Genomic DNA, 21,986 nt, shown 5'->3' with positions numbered 1-21,986 from the left:
GGACCGCATGTTCTGTGTACCAGAATTTTAGAGAAAAGGTGATTCGGCAACTGTAGCATGGAGGAAATTTTGCAGTGATTCTGGACTGCATAATGTAAATGATGTTCCAACTGTTCCTCTCATCTGGAAATGGATCAAAACGGTTGAGAAGACTGGTTCAACAGTGGCCAAATCAAAATGCAGGCAACCGAGGTCATTGAGAACAGGCAAATCAGTGGAGAGTGGAAATTGGTCAGTTAGTGATGATCCTAACCTCTCCATTCATAAGCGTGCAAGTTCTTTAAATGTGCACAGATCAGCACTGTGCTCAATTCTACAAAGATACCTTAAACTGCACGCTTACAAAATCCAGTTGGTGCAAGAATTAAAGCCTCAGGATACCAAACACAGGCTGTAGATCGTTAATGGAGTGGCTGACTGCCCTTCAATCTTTTTTCTGATGAGGCTCATTTTGACCTAAATATTTGCATCAATAAGCAAAATTGCCACTACTGGATTGCAAAGAATCCTAAAGGGAAGCATGAGAAACCTCGTCATTTGCTAAAAGTTACTGTACGGCTGCGATGTCAGCTCGAGGAATAATTGTGCCATACTTTTTATAGCTAGAAAACGTGGTATCAGCAAGATGAGCCACAGCACACAGGTCCAATGTGCCTATACTGTGTGTTCATGAAATTTTCCCTCGCAAAATGATCTTGGAGAGGTGACACAAACTGGCACCCTTGCAGTCCAGATATGAGCCCCCATGGGGATGTGTCAAATATGTAGTTTATGTCAATAATCCAACTTCTTTGGAGCAAATGAAAGAAAACATCCATAATGAAGTGGCAGCCACCCCAGTGCCAAGCTGTCATGCAAAATTCTGTTTATCATTTAAATGAGTGCTGTAGGCATGCTGGATTGCATTTAAGTAACATTATTTTTAAGAAGTAAACTCCTAAACTGTATATTTCAATAAGAAATAAAGATTTTGCGATAGACTTCAACCTCTATTTTATTTTGACACGTCAAATATAAATTTTCTTTTGAGACACCCTGTATCACCAAAAAAGACCAGTTTATGCCCAGCAAACCCTACAAACCTGATCTCAAATTTTGGAATTTTGCTAATGCAGCAAGAATGTATGTATGCAGTACTCCCCCAAACCCCGGAAAAGAGGATACACATGGGGAGGAACAATCACTCTGAGACTATTTTGTTCCGCAGCTTATGGAGACATTGCTAAACGAAGGCAGTAACAACATTGCTAAACGAAGGAAGTAACATGATGACTGACAACTTCTTCACATCATTCAAACTTGCTAAAAAGCTCAAAGAAAAGAAAATTTATTAGTTGGTACAATAAAAACATTCAGTGTGAAATACCTGAAGAGATAAAGAAGCCAAATGCTGAAATACACTCCATCACCTACCTGTGCAAGCCTGGTAACACAGACTACATCGCGCTGTAAATGAAGGAAAGAGGAATAAAAATTTCTTCTTTTTAAACTGTGTGCTTAAGAAGCAATGAGGTTGGTTGGTGGTTGGTTTAAAAGAGGGGGGAAGGGACCAAACTGCCACGTCATCGGTCCCTTGTTCCGAATAAAACAATGCCACAGGGGTGAGAATAAAACAAGCAATACTGACAACTCAAAATGGAGAGAAAGGAAAAACGACAAGAACAACAGAAGGGCAACAAACACTTAAATGAAAAAAGGGGAGAAGAAAACCACAGAAACACAAAAAACAGGTAGAAGAGATTAAAATGACAAAACAGATTACAATGGCTGGCTGACCATGAGAATAAAAAGGCGAAGCCAGCCCTCTGTGACACATTAAAACCTCCAACCTAAAAGCACTAGGGTGGAGGACACAGAGGGACAAAGGACAAGTGCTAAAATTTAGATCAAATGATAAAATTCACCTTCACGAATAAAACGTAAAACTAAATCAGTCAATAAGGCATTGTCAGGTAAAATTAATGGAAACGAGTCCAGTAACCAAAGATTTCGTCGCAGGGCAGTCAAAATGGGACATTGCACCAGAATATGGGGCACTGTCAACTGGACGCCACATCGACAATGGGGCGGGTCTTCATGGTGCAGGAGGTAGGCGTAGGTCACCTAAGTGTGTCCAATGCGGAGCTGCAGGGAACCACAGAGTCCCTGTGAGAAGCCCGCATGGAGGACTGCCACACATTCGTAGTCTCCTCAGTAGCATACAGTTTGTTGTGGATACTGAGACTATACCATTCCGTCACCCAAAGCCGAAAAACCTGGTGACGTAAAACCAAACACAGATCTGTTATTGGAATGCCGATCTCCACAAGCAGTTCCCGTGTATCCTGTTTGTCCAGCCTGTCAGGAAGTTCATTGCCTGGGATTCCAATGTGTCCTGGGATCCACACAAACACCGCTGAACAACTGGACCGTTCCAGGGTGTAGATGGACTCCTGGATGATCGAAACCAAAGGATAAAGAGGGTAGCACTGGCTGATAGCTTGTAGACTGCTCAAGGAGTCAGTACACAGAAGAAATGACTCCCCAGGGCATGAACGGATGTGCTCAAGAGCACGAGATATAGCCACCAGCTCTGCAGTGAAAACACTGCAGCCATCGGGCAAGGAATGCTGTTCAATATGTCCTCCATGGACATACGCGAAGCCGACGTGACCATCAGCCAACGAGTTGTTGATGTAAACCACTTCATGGCCTCGGTACCTGTCAAGAATTGAGATGAAGTGACAGCGGAGAGCTGCAGGGTGAACTGAGTCCTTAGGGCCATGTGAAAGGTCCAGACAAAGCCGCGGCCAAGGTGTACAGCACGGAGGTGTAAGCGATTGGACCTCAATTATAGGTGATGAAGGCAAGGACTCCAGTTCAGATAGAAGGGATCGGACGCGAACTGCAATTGTAAGCCCTGACCTGGGCCGCCCATGCGGGAGATGAACCGCTGAGATGGTAATCAGCTGTGTAGAAGAACTACGTATGTGTGCAACGTAACTGGCGAGCAGTTGTGCATGCCTGACCTGCAATGGAGGGACTCCAGGCTCTGCAAGGACACTGGTCACCGGACTTGTCCTAAAAGCTCCCATCGGTAGTCGAACACCACAGTGAAACACTGGGTCGAGTAAACGCAATGCTGAGGGTGGCGCCGAACCATAAACCAGACTCCCATAGTCAAGATGGGATTGAACAAGAGCTCTGCATAACTGCAGCAGGGTAGAGCGATCTGCACCCCAGTTGGTGTTGCTTAGGCAGTAGAGGGCACTGAGGTGCTGCACTTCCGCTTAAGCTGACGCAGGTAAGGAAGCCAAGTCAATCAGGCGTAGAAAACCAGTTCTAAAAATTGATACATCTCTACTACAGTGAGGGGATCATCAGTAAGGTAAAGTTCTGGTTCCAGATGAATGGTACGACACTGGCAGAAGTGCATAACACATGACTTTGCAGCCAAAAACTGAAAGCCGTGGGCTACAGCCCATGATTGCACCTTGTGGATGGCTCCCTGTAAGCACCACTCAGCAACATCAGTACTGATGGAGCAGTACGAAATGCAGAAGCCGTCTGCATACAGAGAGGGTGAGACAGACAGCCCTACAGCTGCTGCTAGACTGTTAATGGCTACTACAAATAGAGATACACTCAATACAGAGCACTGCGGGACCCCATTCTCCTGGATATGGGGGGAACTATGGGAGGCACCAACATGGACATGGAATATATGAAGCGACAGGAAATTCTGGATAAAAATCAGGAGTGGGCCTCGGATACCCCACTTGTATAACGTGCCAAGGATATGATGTCACCAGGTGGTGTCATACGCTTTTCGTAAATAAAAAAAGACGGCACCAAGCACAGCAGTAAGAATGAATACTGAGAGTGTGAAAGGCTGGGAAGTAATTCTCCTATGCAGAGGTGCGGGCATAGTGCTCAGCGAAGTGTTCGGCAATTGTGTTTGCGTCGGTAGATAACACGCCATTTATGTTAACTCTGCGAACACCTGTTGGGGTCTGGTACCCAAAAACTCTTATGATCTTTTCCCAGACTGGGGAAGGGGATGTATGGCACCCAATGGACGACATGTACCTCTCCCAACACTCCTGTTCCCACCTTTTGATAAGCCTCAGAGACTTCTGGCGACCACCGGGGACACCCTAAAGAACGAGGGATAGCATTTTCTGCTGCAGAAACGATAGTTGTAGTTACCTGCTCAACCACAACATCGATGTTACCGTGTAGGGAGATTCAACGGTGACAACAGAGGTGAAGGCTTCCCAGTCTGCATTGTTTAAAGCCAATTTGGAGAGGCGTCCGTGGGCCTGATGCCGGGGCATTGACGGGAAAATGAGGAAGTGGTCACTACCACACAGGTCGACATGTGCTCTCCAGTGGATAGATTGGAGAAGTCTAGGACAGGAAACCGAGAGATCAATGGCCGAATATGTGCAATACGCCACACTGAAATGTGTGGTGGCCGCAATATTTAAGAGGCAGAGATCAGGTTGTGAAAGTAAATTTTCGACATCTCTGCCTTGGCCGGTAAGAACTGTGTCACCCCACAAGGGGTTATGAGTGTTAAAATTTCCCAAAAGTAGGAAAGGTTTAGGAAGTTGTTCAGTCAGTGCAGCCAATACGTTCAGGGGTATTACACCATCTGGAAGAAGATATATGTTGCAGACAGTTATTTCCTGTGTCGTCCTTATCCTGACAGCCACAACTTCAAGAAGGGTTTGAAGGGGCACAGATTCACTGCATACTGAGTTCAGGACATAGACGCAAACTCCACCTGACACTCTATTAGAGTTGCTATGGTTCCTGTAATATCCCTTCTAGCCATGAAGGGCAGGGGTCCAAATTACCGGGAACCAGGTTTCCTGGAGGGTAATGCAGAAAGCAGGTGTAAAGCTTAACAGTTGCCATAGCTCAGCCAGATGGTGGAAAAAAAAATCCGCAATTCCAATGGAGGATGACGTTATCATGAGGCTGGGAAGGCATGAAGCGCACAAGGAGGCATGTTATGCCTGAGGGTCACCTGCTGCCTCTGACTGAGTATTTGTAGCCATTTCTATGGTGGATGAGGCATCAGTGAGATCCAGGTCTGCAGGGGACGCTAAGATCTCCACTGCATCCTCAGATGAAGAACTGATAGGGAGTGGTGGTGGTGGGGTCATCAGAGGGTCCTGTTTCTTAGCAGACTACTTCTTAGTTTGCTTGCTCTCTCACTTCACTTTAGGGGCTTGCTGGGAAGATTTCTCCAAAGCAGAGTAGGCTGTTGCTTCTCCGGCAGGGGGGAGGGGACCGATGTCCCCTGCATTTGGGGGGAGGGGCGCTTGCTCCTGAAGTAGATGTTTTGGGAGCAACGGAGGAAGATTTGCACCCTACCACCAAGGGGGCAGATGTATTCTGGTGGCCCGGACGGCCCACTGTTCATGGCACAGAGTGAGGAACGACTGGCACTTGGGATGGCGATAGTGATGTATCTGCAGTGTATGTCAATGTCAACCAAATGGGGTGTAATCTTTTGAATTTACGTTTAGCCTCTGTTTATGTCAACCGGTACAGGGTCTTGTACTCCATGATTTTCCACTCCTTTTGGAGTACTAGGCAGTCTCGCGAGCAGGGGGTGTGGTGCTCTCCACAGTTGATGCAAGTGGGAGGTGGCGCACATGGAGTATCTGGGTGCAGAGAACGTCCGCAGTCTTGACATGTGGCACTGGAAGTGCAGCGGGAAGACATGTGCCCAAACTTCCAGCACTTAAAGCACCACACAGGGGGAGGGACATATGGTTCAACATCACAGCGGTAAACCGTCACCTTGACCTTTTCAGGCAATGAATCACCCTCAAAGGTCAAGTTGAACGCAATGGTGGCAACCCTGTTGTCTTTGGGTCCCCTGTAAATGTGCCAGATGGAATGAACGCCTTGCCGGTCTAAATTGGCGCGGAGATCGCCGTCAGACTGCAAGAGAAGGTCACGATGGAAAATAATCCTCCAGACCATGTTGAGGCTTTTATGGGGAGTGACGGAAACAGAAATATCACCCAGCTTGTCACAGGTGAGTAACACTCGGGATTGGTATGGGGATGCTGCCTGAATCAAAATTGTGCTGTTTTGCATCTTGGATAGCGCTGTCACTTCTCTAAACTTATCCGCACGGTGTTCAATGAAAAACTGAGGCTTCATAGGTAGAAAAGAGTTGCCATCAGTTCTGATCTGCTACAGGCTAAAACCCGAGGCGAATAGGGCTCTCTCCTTTCTGTAGGTCTATGTTCCTCCCATGGTGTAGCGAGGGAAGGAAATGATTTACGGTCATACCTGTTGGCATTGTATTCTATCTTGCCCTTCTTAGAGACTGCTGGTGCAATAGTCACCAGCAAGAGACGACTTAGTCTGCTTCATTGTGGGTCATCTGCCCTGATGCCACCCACTCCGATCAGGGGCTCTCTCCCCACGAGTGCCACTCAGCCACAGCAAAGGCCAACTGGCATGATTGCCGTCGCCAGGAGTCCTGATGCCCCCTGAAGACAGTCATCTACTCCTTGGCATACATGGGGAGTTCACAGCTCAGGCATCAGCAATGCGATCCCTGTGTTGTCACGGGGCTACCACCAAATGGATACATTACGGCGCCACCACAATGGACTGGCTACCATCCTGGATATTGGGTGCAGAGAAATCCAGTACTGTCATGGGGGTGAAAGATGACAGGAGATAACGGAAGAAGATGACATACCCTGGAAAGTGTCCTCACCCAAATAGTTGAGTCGCAAGTGGAGATGCAAAGCTATGACAAGAGATTCAGGAGATCGAATCTAAGGGCACATGTGCACCACGTAAGGCATCCTTCCCCATATGGCCTGCACTTCTGTAGAATTTTGAAAGTGGCAGGTCAAACCATAGAATGGGACCTGAACTCATAGGGCCGAAAAGTGTGAGACTCCTTTTAGTCACCTCTTACGACAGACAGGAATACCTCGGGCATATTCTAACCCCCAGACCTGCAGGGGGGAAGAAGCAATGAGCAAAGAAGGCAGAAAGAAATCTGAAAGCATACAATTCTACAATGCAAGAAAGTAGACACGCAACATTCTCTTGCATAAGAAAATCTGATAGCAAACCACCTATTTTATGTCTAAAATAATCTGGAGGAATGGAGGGCCAAAGCAAATTTGGGAGATGTACCTGAAAGTCCCATATGTAAAGTTAACTTAGTATTTGTGTCCCCCCAAGTAGTATTACAAGCCTTCATGTTATGTGTGCAGGTGTAGGAAAGCCTGCTGTACAGGTATCCCCAGCTGGGTCAAGTTATTAATGGTAGAGTGATACATTTTGAGCCCAGCAAGAAAGTGACTAAAGAGCTGTCCAGATTCTACCATCCATACGATATGGGGGTTCACATCATGTACTCCAAGGTCTTTTCCACACAGCTAGTGAGGACACCACTACAATAATTATTCAGACATGCATGATTATTCCCAGATTTGAGGTCAGGAATTGAGACACCTTCTTTCTACCTGTCAGTGAATTGTCCTGTTCCAAAAATGAAATTAAACACACCAAGCAAAATTTTTTCAGTATTTTCGCTGAGGTGCTGCAATATGCTCTAATGAATGCTGGTCTAACATGATAATGTATCACTCATCACAATGTTGACTCTAGTTCTTAAATTGAGAAAGGTCAGTTGTGTAGGTCATCATCAACATAACTTAAGTGAAAAGAACCCCTTTCAGCTATCAGTTGATGCTGATGGAAGACTGGATCTTGGCTGCTAGATGTGGTTATGCAAGTCCAATGCTGCACCATAGACTGGGCAATGTCTCCTTTTTGGTCTCGAGAACACATTTTCTCAGGTCCTCAACTAATGGTCTGCATTTGACCCTTTGCAACACATTATACCTGTCTCTCTGAGTGGAGTGTCACTCTTTTCTTCCACCAGGGACCAGTCTGTCTTTTAAGTTGTACTCATGAATTTGGCATGCATGCATTTGCAGTGCGGTGTATTATGCTGGTAACATAATCCACCTGCTAGCCAACTACCTGTACAACATCCAGTTAACCTTGCTCAGCACCCTCATTACCAACACTCTTACGGACTCTGGTTTGACTGACATTTATATCCAGATCAGGAAGTGGATCAACTTCAAGATCGATTGCAGGAAACAACAGTGTGGCAGTGCTGAGGGTATGCTACGTCCCACGCTCAGTCACTCATCTTTTGTTAACAAGAATCTCAACAACACATCCCAATGAGCAGAAAGTAGCAGAGCCCAAAGCAAATGGTGTGTATTACAATTGCCAAGGACGTGACAATGAAAGAGGAGTCCCATGCTCTGTCACTCATCTTTTGTTAACAAGAATCTCAACAACACATCCCTATGGGCAGAAAGTAGCAGAGCCCACAGTAAATGGTGTGTATTAAAATTGCCAAGGAGGTGACAATGAAAGAGGAGTTAGCGAGAGTCTCTTGGTCAAACGGTTCATAGGCAGTCGGGCAGAGACAACGTACAGTAACTCTATGTGCACAAGACTTGTAGCAACCTGTGTGCTGACAGGAAGTGGCAGGGTGGGATTTGGATCATCTGCCAAATTCCTCACTTCGCTCTCTCCCCACTTACATCACTTATGTGAAGGCTGTAAGCACTTTCCACACCATCATAATGTACGATCTGACTACGTCATAGCCTTTCCCTCAAAGAACATACTGACAGAGTTTCTACAGTAGCCTGGAATTACACTCCTGGAAATGGAAAAAAGAACACATTGACACCGGTGTGTCAGACTCACCATACTTGCTCCGGACACTGCGAGAGGGCTGTACAAGCAATGATCACACGCACGGCACAGCGGACACACCAGGAACCGCGGTGTTGGCCGTCGAATGGCGCTAGCTGCGCAGCATTTGTGCACCGCCGCCGTCAGTGTCAGCCAGTTTGCCGTGGCATACGGAGCTCCATCGCAGTCTTTAACACTGGTAGCATGCCGCGACAGCGTGGACGTGAACCGTATGTGCAGTTGACGGACTTTGAGCGAGGGCGTATAGTGGGCATGCGGAAGGCCGGGTGGACGTACCGCCGAATTGCTCAACACGTGGGGCGTGAGGTCTCCACAGTACATCGATGTTGTCGCCAGTGGTCGGTGGAAGGTGCACGTGCCCGTCGACCTGGGACCGGACCGCAGCGACGCACGGATGCACGCCAAGACCGTAGGATCCTACGCAGTGCCGTAGGGGACCGCACCGCCACTTCCCAGCAAATTAGGGACACTGTTGCTCCTGGGGTATTGGCGAGGACCATTCGCAACCGTCTCCATGAAGCTGGGCTACGGTCCCGCACACCGTTAGGCAGTCTTCCGCTCACGCCCCAACATCGTGCAGCCTGCCTCCAGTGGTGTCGCGACAGGCGTGAATGGAGGGACGAATGGAGACGTGTCGTCTTCAGCGATGAGAGTCGCTTCTGCCTTGGTGCCAATGATGGTCGTATGCGTGTTTGGCGCCGTGCAGGTGAGCGCCACAATCAGGACTGCATACGACCGAGGCACACAGGGCCAACACCTGGCATCATGGTGTGGGGAGCGATCTGCTACACTGGCCGTACACCACTGGTGATCGTCGAGGGGACACTGAATAGTGCACGGTACATCCAAACCGTCATCGAACCCATCGTTCTACCATTCCTAGACCGGCAAGGGAACTTGCTGTTCCAACAGGACAATGCGCGTCCGCATGTATCCCGTGCCACCCAACGTGCTCTATAAGGTGTAAGTCAACTACCCTGGCCAGCAAGATCTCCGGATCTGTCTCCCATTGAGCATGTTTGGGACTGGATGAAGCGTCGTCTCAAGCGGTCTGCACGTCCAGCACGAACGCTGGTCCAACTGAGGCGCCAGGTGGAAATGGCATGGCAAGCCGTTCCACAGGACTACATCCAGCATCTCTACGATCGTCTCCATGGGAGAATAGCAGCCTGCATTGCTGCGAAAGGTGGATATACACTGTACTAGTGCCGACATTGTGCATGCTCTGTTGCCTGTATCTATGTGCCTGTGGTTCTGTCAGTGTGATCATGTGATGTATCTGACCCCAGGAATGTGTCAATAAAGTTTCCCCTTCCTGGGACAATGAATTAACGGTGTTCTTATTTCAATTTCCAGGAGTGTATTCACACTGTCAAATGCTTTAGACAGGTCCATGAAGTTCCTGCAGGTCTTCTGCTGCCTATCAAGTGAACTCAGAATGTGCTGTTACTGTTGTGCAATTCAATTCTTTATTACCATTACATACATTTTTGCAAAGGTGAAGATACATGATATTGGCCCGTAGTTTTCTAATTCACCTATTTCCTTCCTTGTACACTGGATTGGATTGGATTGTTTGGGGGAAGAGACCAAACAGCGAGGTCATCGGTCCCACCAGACTAGGAAAGGACGGGGAAGGAAATCAGCCGTGCCCTTTCAAAGGAACCATCCTGGCATTTGCCTGGAGTGATTTAGGGAAATCACGGAAAACCTAAATCAGGATGGCCGAACGCAGGATTGAACCATCATCCTTGCAAATGCGAGTCCAGTGTGCTAACCACTGCACCACCTCACTCGGTTTGTACACTGGTTTCACCTCACTCGCTTTTCGTGAATCTGGAAATAATATCTTCCTGTATTACAGCATTCAGCACATGTGTTAAGGGTTTTGATATACTTTCTTTACATTCCTTTATGAGATGTACTGTAACACCATCTAAGCCAGATGAATGTTTGACTTTTCGTTACTTTATTAGGTTTGAAACTTCTATCAGTTGCTGTGAGGAATGCAATGGTATGGTTTATAAATGAATTCTTGGTGTTGTACTTAATTCAACTGTTTTATTTTATGTTATCAATTCATGTGCTACAGTTACATAATATCAATTAAAGGTGTTTGCTATTTCTAGAGGATCTACAAACTTCTGGCACATTTCAATGTGTGCGTCCTCCGCTCAATTTGTCACTTTTCCTCTCTCTACATTTATAAGGACCATAAGTCTTTTCAGTTATTTTCTCCTTTACTTATAGCTATCTTAATGAATAATGCCTTTGTTTCTCAAGGTTTGTGAGTTAATCTGCCTGGTTTGCTCCCATATCTTCTGATTACTTCCATCAGTCTCTATGTTAATGTCTATGTCTGTCTATGCTAATGTGGAGTTTATTACCTGTGTGTCACAGTAGAATGAGGTAATATTTGTTATTATGTGATCAATAGTAGTTTCACTAGGCTCTGTTACTCTGGTGGGTTTGTCTATCTTTATTTTTAGGTTGCAAGTAAGCACAAGGTCCAGTACTGTTTTAGTGTCTATATTTTTCCTCGTGTCTGTGATCAAGCCTCTAATAATGATTAAATAAGCATGAAAGGAAAGTTGTAGTTGAGAAGTGATGAGAGTGAGTTGTAGCATAACCACAGTGTTATTCTTCTGTACACTGAGCAAGCTGTAAAGGAAACCAAGGAAAAATTCAACAAGGGAATTACAGTTCAGACAGAAGAAATTAAAACTTCATGGCTTGCCAATGAAAGTATAATTATGTCAGAGACAGGAAAGTACTTGGAAAACAAGTTGAGTGGAATTGGTAGAGTCTTGAAAAGAGGTTATAAAACAAACAACAACAAAAGTAAAATAAGGGTATTGGAATGCATTCAAATTAAATCAGACAATGCCGAGGAAACTAGATTATGTAATGATGCACCAAAAGTGGTTTATGAGTTCTGCTATTTTGGGTATCAGGAGAGGTGGGAAACAAGTGGTTTTCAGTGAACATTGCTAAATAATTCTTAACTGCAAGATCTGGGTTTGGGGATGGCAAGAGCGAAAGAAAAGGGAGTAGAGAGAGCAACAATTTAGATTTATATGCTGAACAAAAGTGTTATGGCTCAGTTTTTAGTTTTATGTTAATATCAGTTATGTATTCCATATAAAATACTTCTTTACATATTTGTAATTAATCACAGTTTTATATGCAATTCTGATTGTGATATGATGTAGAATAGTGTAGAATACCATGCAACTTGTCGTATGTAGGGTACTGTATACCCTTGTATTTTTTATGCCATGTATTTTCTGACAAAATACATTCAATGTATACTATCTCTGGATGAATAAACTACTACTACTACTACTACTACTACTACTACCACCACCACCACTACTACTTAACCTTGGGAAACTGCAATAGCACAGAATGTCAATCCCTTGAATTATGAAATACATTTTTACTTACACATTATCGTGTTTCTGTGTAACAAATATCTCCACTACAAAAATTATGGATTCCATAAAGAGAGAGAGAGAGCTTGCACTGTTCAACCATGAAACCCAGAGTGCCATACCCAAAGGCACCCAGGTTGAATGCCTTGACTTCTGTGGAGCATTCAATACGGTATGCATTGTTATTTGGTGCACAAAATATGAGCTTACCAAGATTGGACCAGATTTGTGACTAGCTTCAGGAGATTCTAAGAGAGAAAACTCAGTTATTTATTCTTTATGAGATGAAATTATCACAGGCACAGGCAATTTCTGAAGTGCCCTGAGGCAATATTATGGGGCCACTACTGTTTCTAATATTTATAAATGCTCTATCAGATAATGTCAAAAGCTCAATGAGGCTTTTAGAAAAGAACACTGTTGTCTACATGAAAGTGGTAATGCCAGAAGACTGTAGTGAAATGAAGGAAGACCTGTGGAGGATTAATGACTCATGCAACGACTGCCAGTTGACCTTTAACATATTGTGCATAAATAAAGGCAGGGTCAATCCATACCAAGTGGTCCAAGAAAAAAATAATTGGTTGCTTGACCATCTCAGAAAAATTTTATATTTGCTGGGTGAATTTCCCAATGTTTAGTAGTCACAAAAATATTTTTTAACAAAAATATTGTTTATTCTTTTGAAATGGTGGCCATATTTGTTCCAGGCCACATGCATTTTTTTCGTTTTTGAAAGTATCTACATTTCTTCTCAATTATTCGGTAGTGGATTGTCCTAAGCCTTTCAGATAAAATGCATTTAGTTCAACATACTCTGGGCTACAAATTAACATCATTATCACTTAGCTGAATGAATTCTTTAATATATTTTTAATAGTTCAAATTTATCAGCCACAAATTAAAAAAACTCAATTTTTGAACAGTAGTTTTCCAAAGAAAGATTAATTTCATTTTTGAACAGTAGTTTTCCAAAGAAAGATTAATTTCTCAGCTTTAATATTTATTCTGCTATTACACTGTATAGTATAGTTACTTTTTATAGAGTATCAATGGTGAGCAGCTTACACTAAAAACATACACTATTTTAAAAAATGGATTTTTTAAAATTTTTCCACTTTTTGGCCTGCAATATCTTTATTGGGGGACCTGATAAAAATCTGAAAATTTTACAGTTATTGGATCTTTATGATATAAAACTTCAGTATAAATATCAACTTTGAGATTCAATTGGAAGTTACGGAAAAAAAAATTACAAACACAAGTCATTTTTTAACATCCGCGATATCTAGGCTAATGGAATAAAATATATCAGTTACAGTATATAATTTAATCATATCTATGATTACTTACATTTTTAATTGAAAAGAAGCCTACTAATTACATCATATTGTTCTCTTGTTATTTGTTTTTAGTACATCGATCATTGAACATTTGAGAAATGTGTTCACTCAGTTTGGGTGCTAGATAAGTTCGCCCAGTCACAGTTGTAAATTCCATGGGAGACAGCTTCCTTAGTACATTTTTAAGTGGCATCCAAACTTGATCCATCTGAATTTTTTAAAAAGATATCCTTGGTTCTGGAGGGCGATAAAATACAACACGTACATCTTGGTTTTGACAGTCAACTTCGCCAATCCACCACTGTTGATCGTAAACACAAGCCACTATGTCTTTATTTTGAAGAACCAGTTATAAAAGTTTTCCACACTGATGAAGCTCAGTATCAGGTGGAGTTGGTGTGATCTTATACCTCAGTAAGTTGTGCGAATGGGGTACAAAACAATGAAAAGATTGAGTGCCTTTAATCTTCTAAGTGTTGTACCTTTCCTTCAAGACACTGTCATAGACTTCTTGTATTTCCTCACATTGTACAAAAACATAGGTAATTCCTTTGATATGTTTTTTACAGAATTCAAACATTTCTTGAGGTGTTATGGTATGATTGTCATCAGTCTGCTGCAGGTTTGCTTTTGTGACAGCTCGCTTTGTTGTACCCCCATCACAATCACAACCATTTTTCCCATGGCACGAAGCAAAAAAGTGTCATTCTACATCAAACCCAAAATCTTCTTTATGAAAGATGTTAATAATTTTGTTTTGTTTTTATATTGACTTGCTGACTCATCCAAAAAGCAAATCAGTTTTTTTATGGAAGGGTGGTGCTGTTTAATGTAGTTTGTTAATTCTAGTTGAAAAATGCTCACCTCTGTAGTGTTGTGTTCAAGGTAGTCACTTATGACACAAAAGCTGCGGCTCATTAGTTTATCTTCATCTTTATAATAGAATACAAATGGATGAACTGTGGCCTGTTTGTTTACCCAGTGATGCCCTTGTACTTCATCTTGAACAACAAAGGAATAATTTTCCGAAAAGTCAGCAAGAACTAAGCATTCATCAGCCACCAAGTTTTGCTTGTTGTCTTTCAAAAATTTACTTTGACCTTTTGCAATAAAATGATGCATTTTAAGATTTTCAAGGTTAGCCACCAACACTTCAAAAAACTCTTCTCGTGATTTTATGACTGTTACCATTTCAGTTCTGTCTTGAGTCACCCATTGTTTGTATTTTATATTGTCAGGCATCAAATCATCATCTTCGGATTCTTCAAATATGTCAAGTAAGGCTTGTTTGCCTGGACAATCTCCACATTTTCCCTTGAGCATACAATTGTAACTGTCAATGTTGGATACCATAAGTTCCAAAAGGTCTTTATAGTCAACTCAAAAAGATTGGCCCCATCTATCATCAACTTTACATTCTGATACAAACAAACACAAACATTACGGGTGCCAGATGCCCCTGCAACAATACATCATCTTGGTCTCAACTTGCAAAACTGTGAACTTTCAATTTTAATGTCAGGATCTTCTTTTTTAAATTCAGTGAATAGTTCATTTAAATTACACGATATTCTCCTTTTTTGTCTTTGAATCTTAGAGCCATTTTCTTTCACAGAAACACAGTCTTTTTTGCCAGACATCAAATGGCTGTTATTGTCATCGTCATTATTGATTGTGTTTTCATCTAGCAAATTAAATGCACTTTTCTTTTGTAATGCTGGTAAAGTTCCCTGTCCTTTTCCTAATTGCCTTGTTAAGTTAACAAGACGTTCTGACACATTAAATTCATCACTAACTTTTGCTCGACGCCAAGAATTCGGCAGTAAATTGATAATCTTAATTTTATCCACTTTGTTTGAAGTACTGCATTTAGTTTTTAGTTTTTCTATCAATCATCATATTCGGTTGGTGAAGTATTAGAACTTCCATCTGTTTTAGTACAAATTGTATTTTGAAATGAAAGTTCCAAATTATTTTTGACTGTAGCTGCCACTTTCTCAATTTTGTATTCAAGGCACTTGGTCTTTTATCTTGACTTAGTTTTCTAATTTTACTAGCAGGCAATATAACCAGGATTTCACAAGCTGTATCTACTATTTTAATCGTTGCTGATAAATCACAAGATTCTGTATCTGAGGTTTCACTATCCTTTCTCTTGTGAATTGCAAATATCTTAGACAACATGTTGGACACAATGATTTTCCTGGTACGAGATTGACAAAAGGGCTTTATTTTTAGAATAATGATCAAATGTTATTTCTCGCAAACCTTATGTTATTCTGTTTCTCAAAAGGGTCCATGCAAGACTGACCAAAAAAGTGATGAAATTTTTTTAAGTATTTCATTTCAGGGTACTTGCATGTTGATTTGACCTCTGGGTCGACTCGTAAGTTACACAACACTTTTTCTTCTTCACTGTAGTCTTCGATTAACGGAATGTCTTTAGGATACACTCCATACACACTTTTATGACATGCTTCATTTATAATAACACCTACAGAGCACTGAGACACCATTTTTCAACTGCACACTTCAAGAACTTCTAGCTAAATAAGTGTGAGTAAACAATTGTCGGTGTAAGGGGGAAGACAACAATCAGACTTGTATAGGCTTGCAGATGCAATTGTTAGCCTGCTGAAACAATTACCAAAGCATTGTTTCGACAAACAATCATTACCTAGTGTAATGTGGTGTGTTACATTATGCAATTGGTATACTTTATTTGATTAGCCCACCAGATATCGCAGATGTTAAAAAACGTATTTTTGACTCGTGTTGGTAATCTTTTTTCCATAACTTCCAATTGAATCTCAAAGTTGAAATTTATACTTAAGTTTGATATCATACAGATCTATTAACTGTGAAATTTTCAGATTTTTATCTGGTTCCCGAACAAAGATATTGCAGGCCAAAAAATGGAAAAATTTTACAAAAACCATTTTTTAAAATAGTGTAATTTTTTTAGTGTAAGCTGCTCACCATTGATACTCTATAAAAAGTAACTATACCATACAGTGTAATATCAGAAAAAATATTAAAGCTGAGAAATCAATCTTTCTTTGGAAAACTACTGTTCAAAAATTCAGTTTTCTTAAAATTTGTGACTGATAACTTTGAACTATTAAAAATATATTAAAGAATACATTCATCTAAGTGATAATGATGTTAATTTGTAGCCCAGAGTATGTTGAACTAAATGCATTTTATCTGAAAGGCTAAGGACAATCCACTACCGAATAATTGTGAAGAAATGTAGATGCTTGCAAATACAAAAAAACGCATGCAGCCTGGAACAATTATAGCCGCCTTTTCAAAATAATAAACAATATATTTAAAAAATATATATTTTTTTTGTGACTACTAAGCAGTGGGGAATTCACCCAGCAAATACAAAATTTTTCTGCAGTGCTGGACCACTTGTATGGATTGACCCGGTAGTGAGATCCACACTATTGATGAAAACTTACTGGGAATTGTAACAACTGTAAAATATCTAGAAGATGTGAACTAAAGTGAAATGAACACACAAAAATAACTACAGGAAATGCAGATGTCAGGTTGAGATAAAACAGGAAGAATCTTAAGGAAGTGGCTAACAAAACACTTGTTTGACAATTCTTGAGTACTGTTCGTCAGTCTGGGGTCCTTACCAAGTGGGAATAGTTAGAACAGAGAGAGAAGATGCAACAAAAATCAGCATGTTTCATACAGTGTGATAGAGTTGTGGAGATGCTCAACAAACTCCATGGGGAGTTGCTAAAAAAGCAGCACTGTGTATCCCAGAGAGGCTTACTGTTGAAATATCACGAGTGTATGCCCAGAGGGTTGGGCAACATATTACTTTTTCCCCATGTACATGACCATAACCAGAAAATCACAGAAATAAGAGCTCATGTGGAAGTTAACAGACAGTTGTCCTTCCCATGCACCATTTACACAAGGGAAAACAACAGTGGTGCCAGAGGTACCCTCCACTACACACCATATGGGGCTTGTGAAATATAGATGCAGATGTAGAATGTATTAAAAGGGAAATTCCCTGTAGTCAAAGCTCTGGCGAAGGATGTGGTTGCTTAAAGGATTGGGTGATACGGGGAGTACAGGTTGACTGCCAGTTGACAGATGCAACAGGTTTGTTGTGGTCATGAAAGACAAAGTGCAAGAAAAACTGATTCTGAATACTTGGCAGGACACTGTTTGCCTGTGAAAACTTTTGGCGTTGAACAGGTGACAGCTGTCAACATTGGGCTATTCTTTTTGTTTAACTCCTGAAATGTCTTTGTCCATATCAAATGCAGAGACTAGATACCCAGTGCAAGCAAGTGCTACTCAAGGGCCTAAATGCATACATGTTTACTATCTTCAAGAAATTCACGCCCTTTCGTTATTTTAATGCGACTACTGTTGAGGTACCTGAATACATTGAACCTATATACAGACAGAAAAGGTAATTCAACTGTGTCATACTGATCAAAAAAAAAAATGTGCTCTAGAGTAGAATACATTACCCAAGAAGTTCTTAATGTTGTCTAACTATCACAACCAAGGCTATAATTAGTGGGTTGGCGAGGCATTAAAATTGGTTTAAAAAAATATATTATCCTTACCTTAGTAATTTCTCTACTGCAGTTTCGTCGAGAAGTGGTATCATACCACCGATAAGTATGCAGTTTAGTAACTCGATTATCGATGAAAAATTGGATGAAAAGCACACCGTTTCTGCAATACTGCTTTCCAGAAACATACATGTCTCTTCTATTATTTGGAAGACTACAATTTTTGTTTTCTTTGACGTTCCTTTACTAGCAAATATCAGTAATAATGAGTCGAAATACTTCTGCTGAGGTGTTGGATACAAATAGTTGTACATATAAAACAACAGAATATCTCGTAATTGGTCAGATTTGGCTCCTTTCTTCATTAATTTATTCCACAATTCTTCTACATGATGACCGGGGAATTTCCTGTAAATAAATACAGAAGTTCCTGTATAGTTATAATGGATATTTATTATATTATTAAAAAATTAGAAAAAATTACTATCTACAATGTAAATAAGTAAAGTAATACACACATCATGTGATTGTAGTATTTGGCTCCTGAGGAAATATGTTCGCATTTATGGCTTTTCAACTACAAAGAAATACAAATCAACTGAACTCGTTTAATTTACAAGAGAAAGAGAAATAAATCTGTAAAACAGGGCAATGTCATTTAGAAGAAGCAATCTGGCCATCACCACGAGTAAATATCAATTCGATGTTTCTTTCTGTAAAGTGAATGTCATCATTGTATAATTATAGTTTATTGAATTACGCGCACGTACACGATACAAAGAATTAATTTCTACTGGAGAAAATTACAACCTGTAATAAGACACTAGCTGGTTACAGTCAGTCATTTCTCCTGCCACACTATTAAGCGTAGCAAAACTTCAAAACAATAAACAAACAGCTGTCACATGGCACATGTCATTATTTACATATGTCGTAATGACAGGTACTGTTGCTGCGCTCCTGTCAAAGTTATACTTTGACGCTCTCGAAGGCATCGATAGCTGACTTGTCTCTGGGGACAGCAAACCTTCGTGCCGATCGGCTCACCTACTGGTCTGCAGCTTTCCATGTGTAATTCAAAACTGTATGTTGATTACTGAACTTTTTAATTTCATATGCGTAGTCACAATCTCCACATCGCAATGCGTCGAAGTGCCGGGGCGGCTTTTCAGTTTTTAGGATCTACAGTTTAAGGTAATGAAGGAATTTCCTAAAAAAAACCCTCGAAAATATATCTCACAAATAAAAACATAAGTAAATTCTCCCCAAGCCATGGATACTTCTTCGCGAGAAGAGTGTTCCAGCACTTGTTATATTAAATGACTGCAGAGGACACTGCATATACATTTGTATATGCATTGTATATCCCGTGTTTATCGGCAAAGGCTGCACAGACGTCAGGGACGCTGGTTTCCTTCATTAACCTGGAGCCGAATTTGATTTTTAACTAGCAACTTTACGTAGTTCTCTCGAAAAGTTCGGATCCAACTACAGCAGTTTATGAGAAGATTTGTATTTTTATTTAACATTACTGAATCTGCCTGTAACACGAAGACTTGTAATTATGTTTCACAATCCAGGAGATGCGGAAGCATTTATTAATGTATAGCACTGAAGTGGAGAATCCGAAATAGTTTTGACAGGGTTTGTGACATGAGCTACTTAATGAATATTATTAGAGCAATATATAAACAATATCATTGTTTATGTACTTTGTTAGTGTACTAACTTCGGTATTTCGAAAATTTGGGTAACTGTTTTATAGTGTATAGCCTCGGTAGCAGTAACCTAGGAAATTTTCTTGCTAAAGATCTTTCGCATGCAGAAATCGCTAGTAAGGTTCAAGGTGTGTTACAATAATTCAGGACTATTTATAATTAAGATTGCTTTAGTGTCATATAAATGGTATGAGTTTACATCTACATCTACATGGATACTCTGCCAATCACATTTAAGTGCCTGGCAGAGGGTTCATCGAACCACCTTCACAATTCTCTATTATTCCAATCTCCTATAGCGCGCGGAAAGAATGAACACCTATAACTTTCCGTACGCGCTCTGATTTCACTTATTTTATCTTTGTGATCGTTCCTCTTTATGTAAGTCGGTGCCAACAAAATATTTTCGCATTCAGAGGAGAAAGTTGGTGACTGGAATTTCGTGAGAAGGTTTCATCACAACGAAAAACATCTTTCTTTTAATGATGTCCATCCAAATCCTGTATCATTTCTGTGACACTCTCTCCCATATTTCGCTATAATACAAAACATGCTGCCTTTCTTTGAACTTTTTCGATGTACTCAGTCGGTCCTATCTGCTAAGGACCCCACACGGCGCAACAGTATTCTAAAAGAGGACAGACAAGTGTAGTGTAGGTAGTCTCCGTAGTACGTCTGTTACATTTTCTAAGTGTCCTGCCAATGAAATGCAGTCTTCGGTTAGCCTTACCCACAATATTTTCTATGTGTTCCTTCCAATTTAAATTGTTCGTAATTGTAATTCCTAGATATTTAGTTGAATTTGCTGCTTTTAGATTAGACTGATTTATCGTGTAACCGAAGTTAAGCGCGTTCTTTTTAGCACTCATATGGATGACCTCACACTTTTCGTTATTTAAGGTCAACTGCCACTTTTCACACCATTTCGATATTTCTTCTAAATCGTTTTGCAGTTTCTTTTGATCTTCTAATGACTTTATTAGTCGATAAACGACAGCGTCATCTGCAAACAACTGAAGACGGCTGCTCAGATTGTCTCCCAAATCGTTTATATAGATAAGGAACAGCAAAGGTCCTATAACACTACCTTGGGGAACGCCAGAAATCACTTCTGTTTTACTCGATGACTTTCCGTCAATTACTACGACTGTGACCTCTCTGACAGGAAATCACAGATCCAGTCACATAACTGAGACGATATTCCATAAGCACGCAATTTCACTACGAGCCGCTTGTGTAATACAGTGTCAAAAGCCTTCCAGAAATTCAGAAATACGGAATCGACCTGAAATCCCTCGTCAATCGCACTCAACACTTCTAGTGAATAAAGAGCTAGTTGTGATTCACAAGAACGATGTTTTCTAAACCCATGTTGACTGTGTGTCAATAGACCGTTTTCTTCGAGGTAATTTATTACGTTCGAACACAATATATCTTCTAAAATCCTGCTGCATATCGACGTTAACGATATGGGACTGTAATTTAGTGGATTACTCCTACTGCATTTCTTGAATATTGGCGTCACCTGTGCAACTTTCCAGTCTTTGGGTACGGATCTTTCGTCGAGCGAACAGTTTTATATGATTGTTAAGTATGGAGCTAATGCATCAGCATACTCTGAAAGGAACCTAATTGGTATACAGTCTGGACCAGAAGACTTGCTTTTATTAAGTGATTAAGGTTCTTCACTACTCTCAGGATATTTACTTCTACGTTACTCATGTTGGCAGCTGTTCTCGATTCGAATTCTGAAATATATACTTCGTCTCCTTTTGTGAAGGCATTTCGGAAGGCTGTGTTTAGTAACTCTGCTTTGGCAGCACTGTCTTCGAGAATATCTCCATTGCTATCGCGCAGAGAAGGCATTGATTGTTTCTTACCGCCAACATACTTCACATACGACCAAAATCGCTTTGGATTTTCTGCCATGTTTCGAGACAAAGTTTCGTTGTGGAAACTGTTATAGGCATCTCGCACTGAAGTCCGCGCTAAATTTCGAGCTTCTGTAAAAGATCGCCAATCTTGGGAATTTTGCATCTGTTTTAATTTTAGACTAAATACTGCCCATGCTGTCTGACTGTCGGTAGTGATTCTGATGATAAATAAAAAGCAAATTAAAATTGTCATTGCTAGCGACAGTGAGTTAAAAAAGTAGAGCAA

The 21,986-nt window shown here is 41.3% G+C and overlaps 1 protein-coding gene across 3 annotated transcripts in view; it reads right to left on the bottom strand.

Annotated features, from left to right (window-relative positions):
• Positions 1–19,071, bottom strand: part of LOC124605527 (AP-5 complex subunit zeta-1-like) — a 165,601-nt gene extending 146,530 nt beyond the window's left edge. For 2 of the 3 annotated variants that reach the window (XM_047137271.1, XM_047137273.1), the window contains exons 1-2: positions 18,919–19,071; positions 18,160–18,516 (exon numbers count right to left, since the gene is read on the bottom strand). In XM_047137271.1, coding sequence (XP_046993227.1) covers positions 18,160–18,516; positions 18,919–18,953 — 392 coding nt within the window. In that variant the 5' untranslated portion in view covers positions 18,954–19,071. Of the gene's footprint in view, positions 1–18,159; positions 18,517–18,626; positions 18,822–18,918 lie in introns of all 3 variants that reach the window. The other variant, XM_047137272.1, reaches the window with a different exon arrangement.
• Positions 19,072–21,986: the final 2,915 nt, after the last annotated feature.

The sequence above is a fragment of the Schistocerca americana genome, chromosome 3 (assembly GCF_021461395.2).
Source record: "Schistocerca americana isolate TAMUIC-IGC-003095 chromosome 3, iqSchAmer2.1, whole genome shotgun sequence".
Lineage (NCBI taxonomy): Eukaryota > Metazoa > Arthropoda > Insecta > Orthoptera > Acrididae > Schistocerca > Schistocerca americana.
This window is presented reverse-complemented; position numbering and strand designations above follow the sequence as displayed.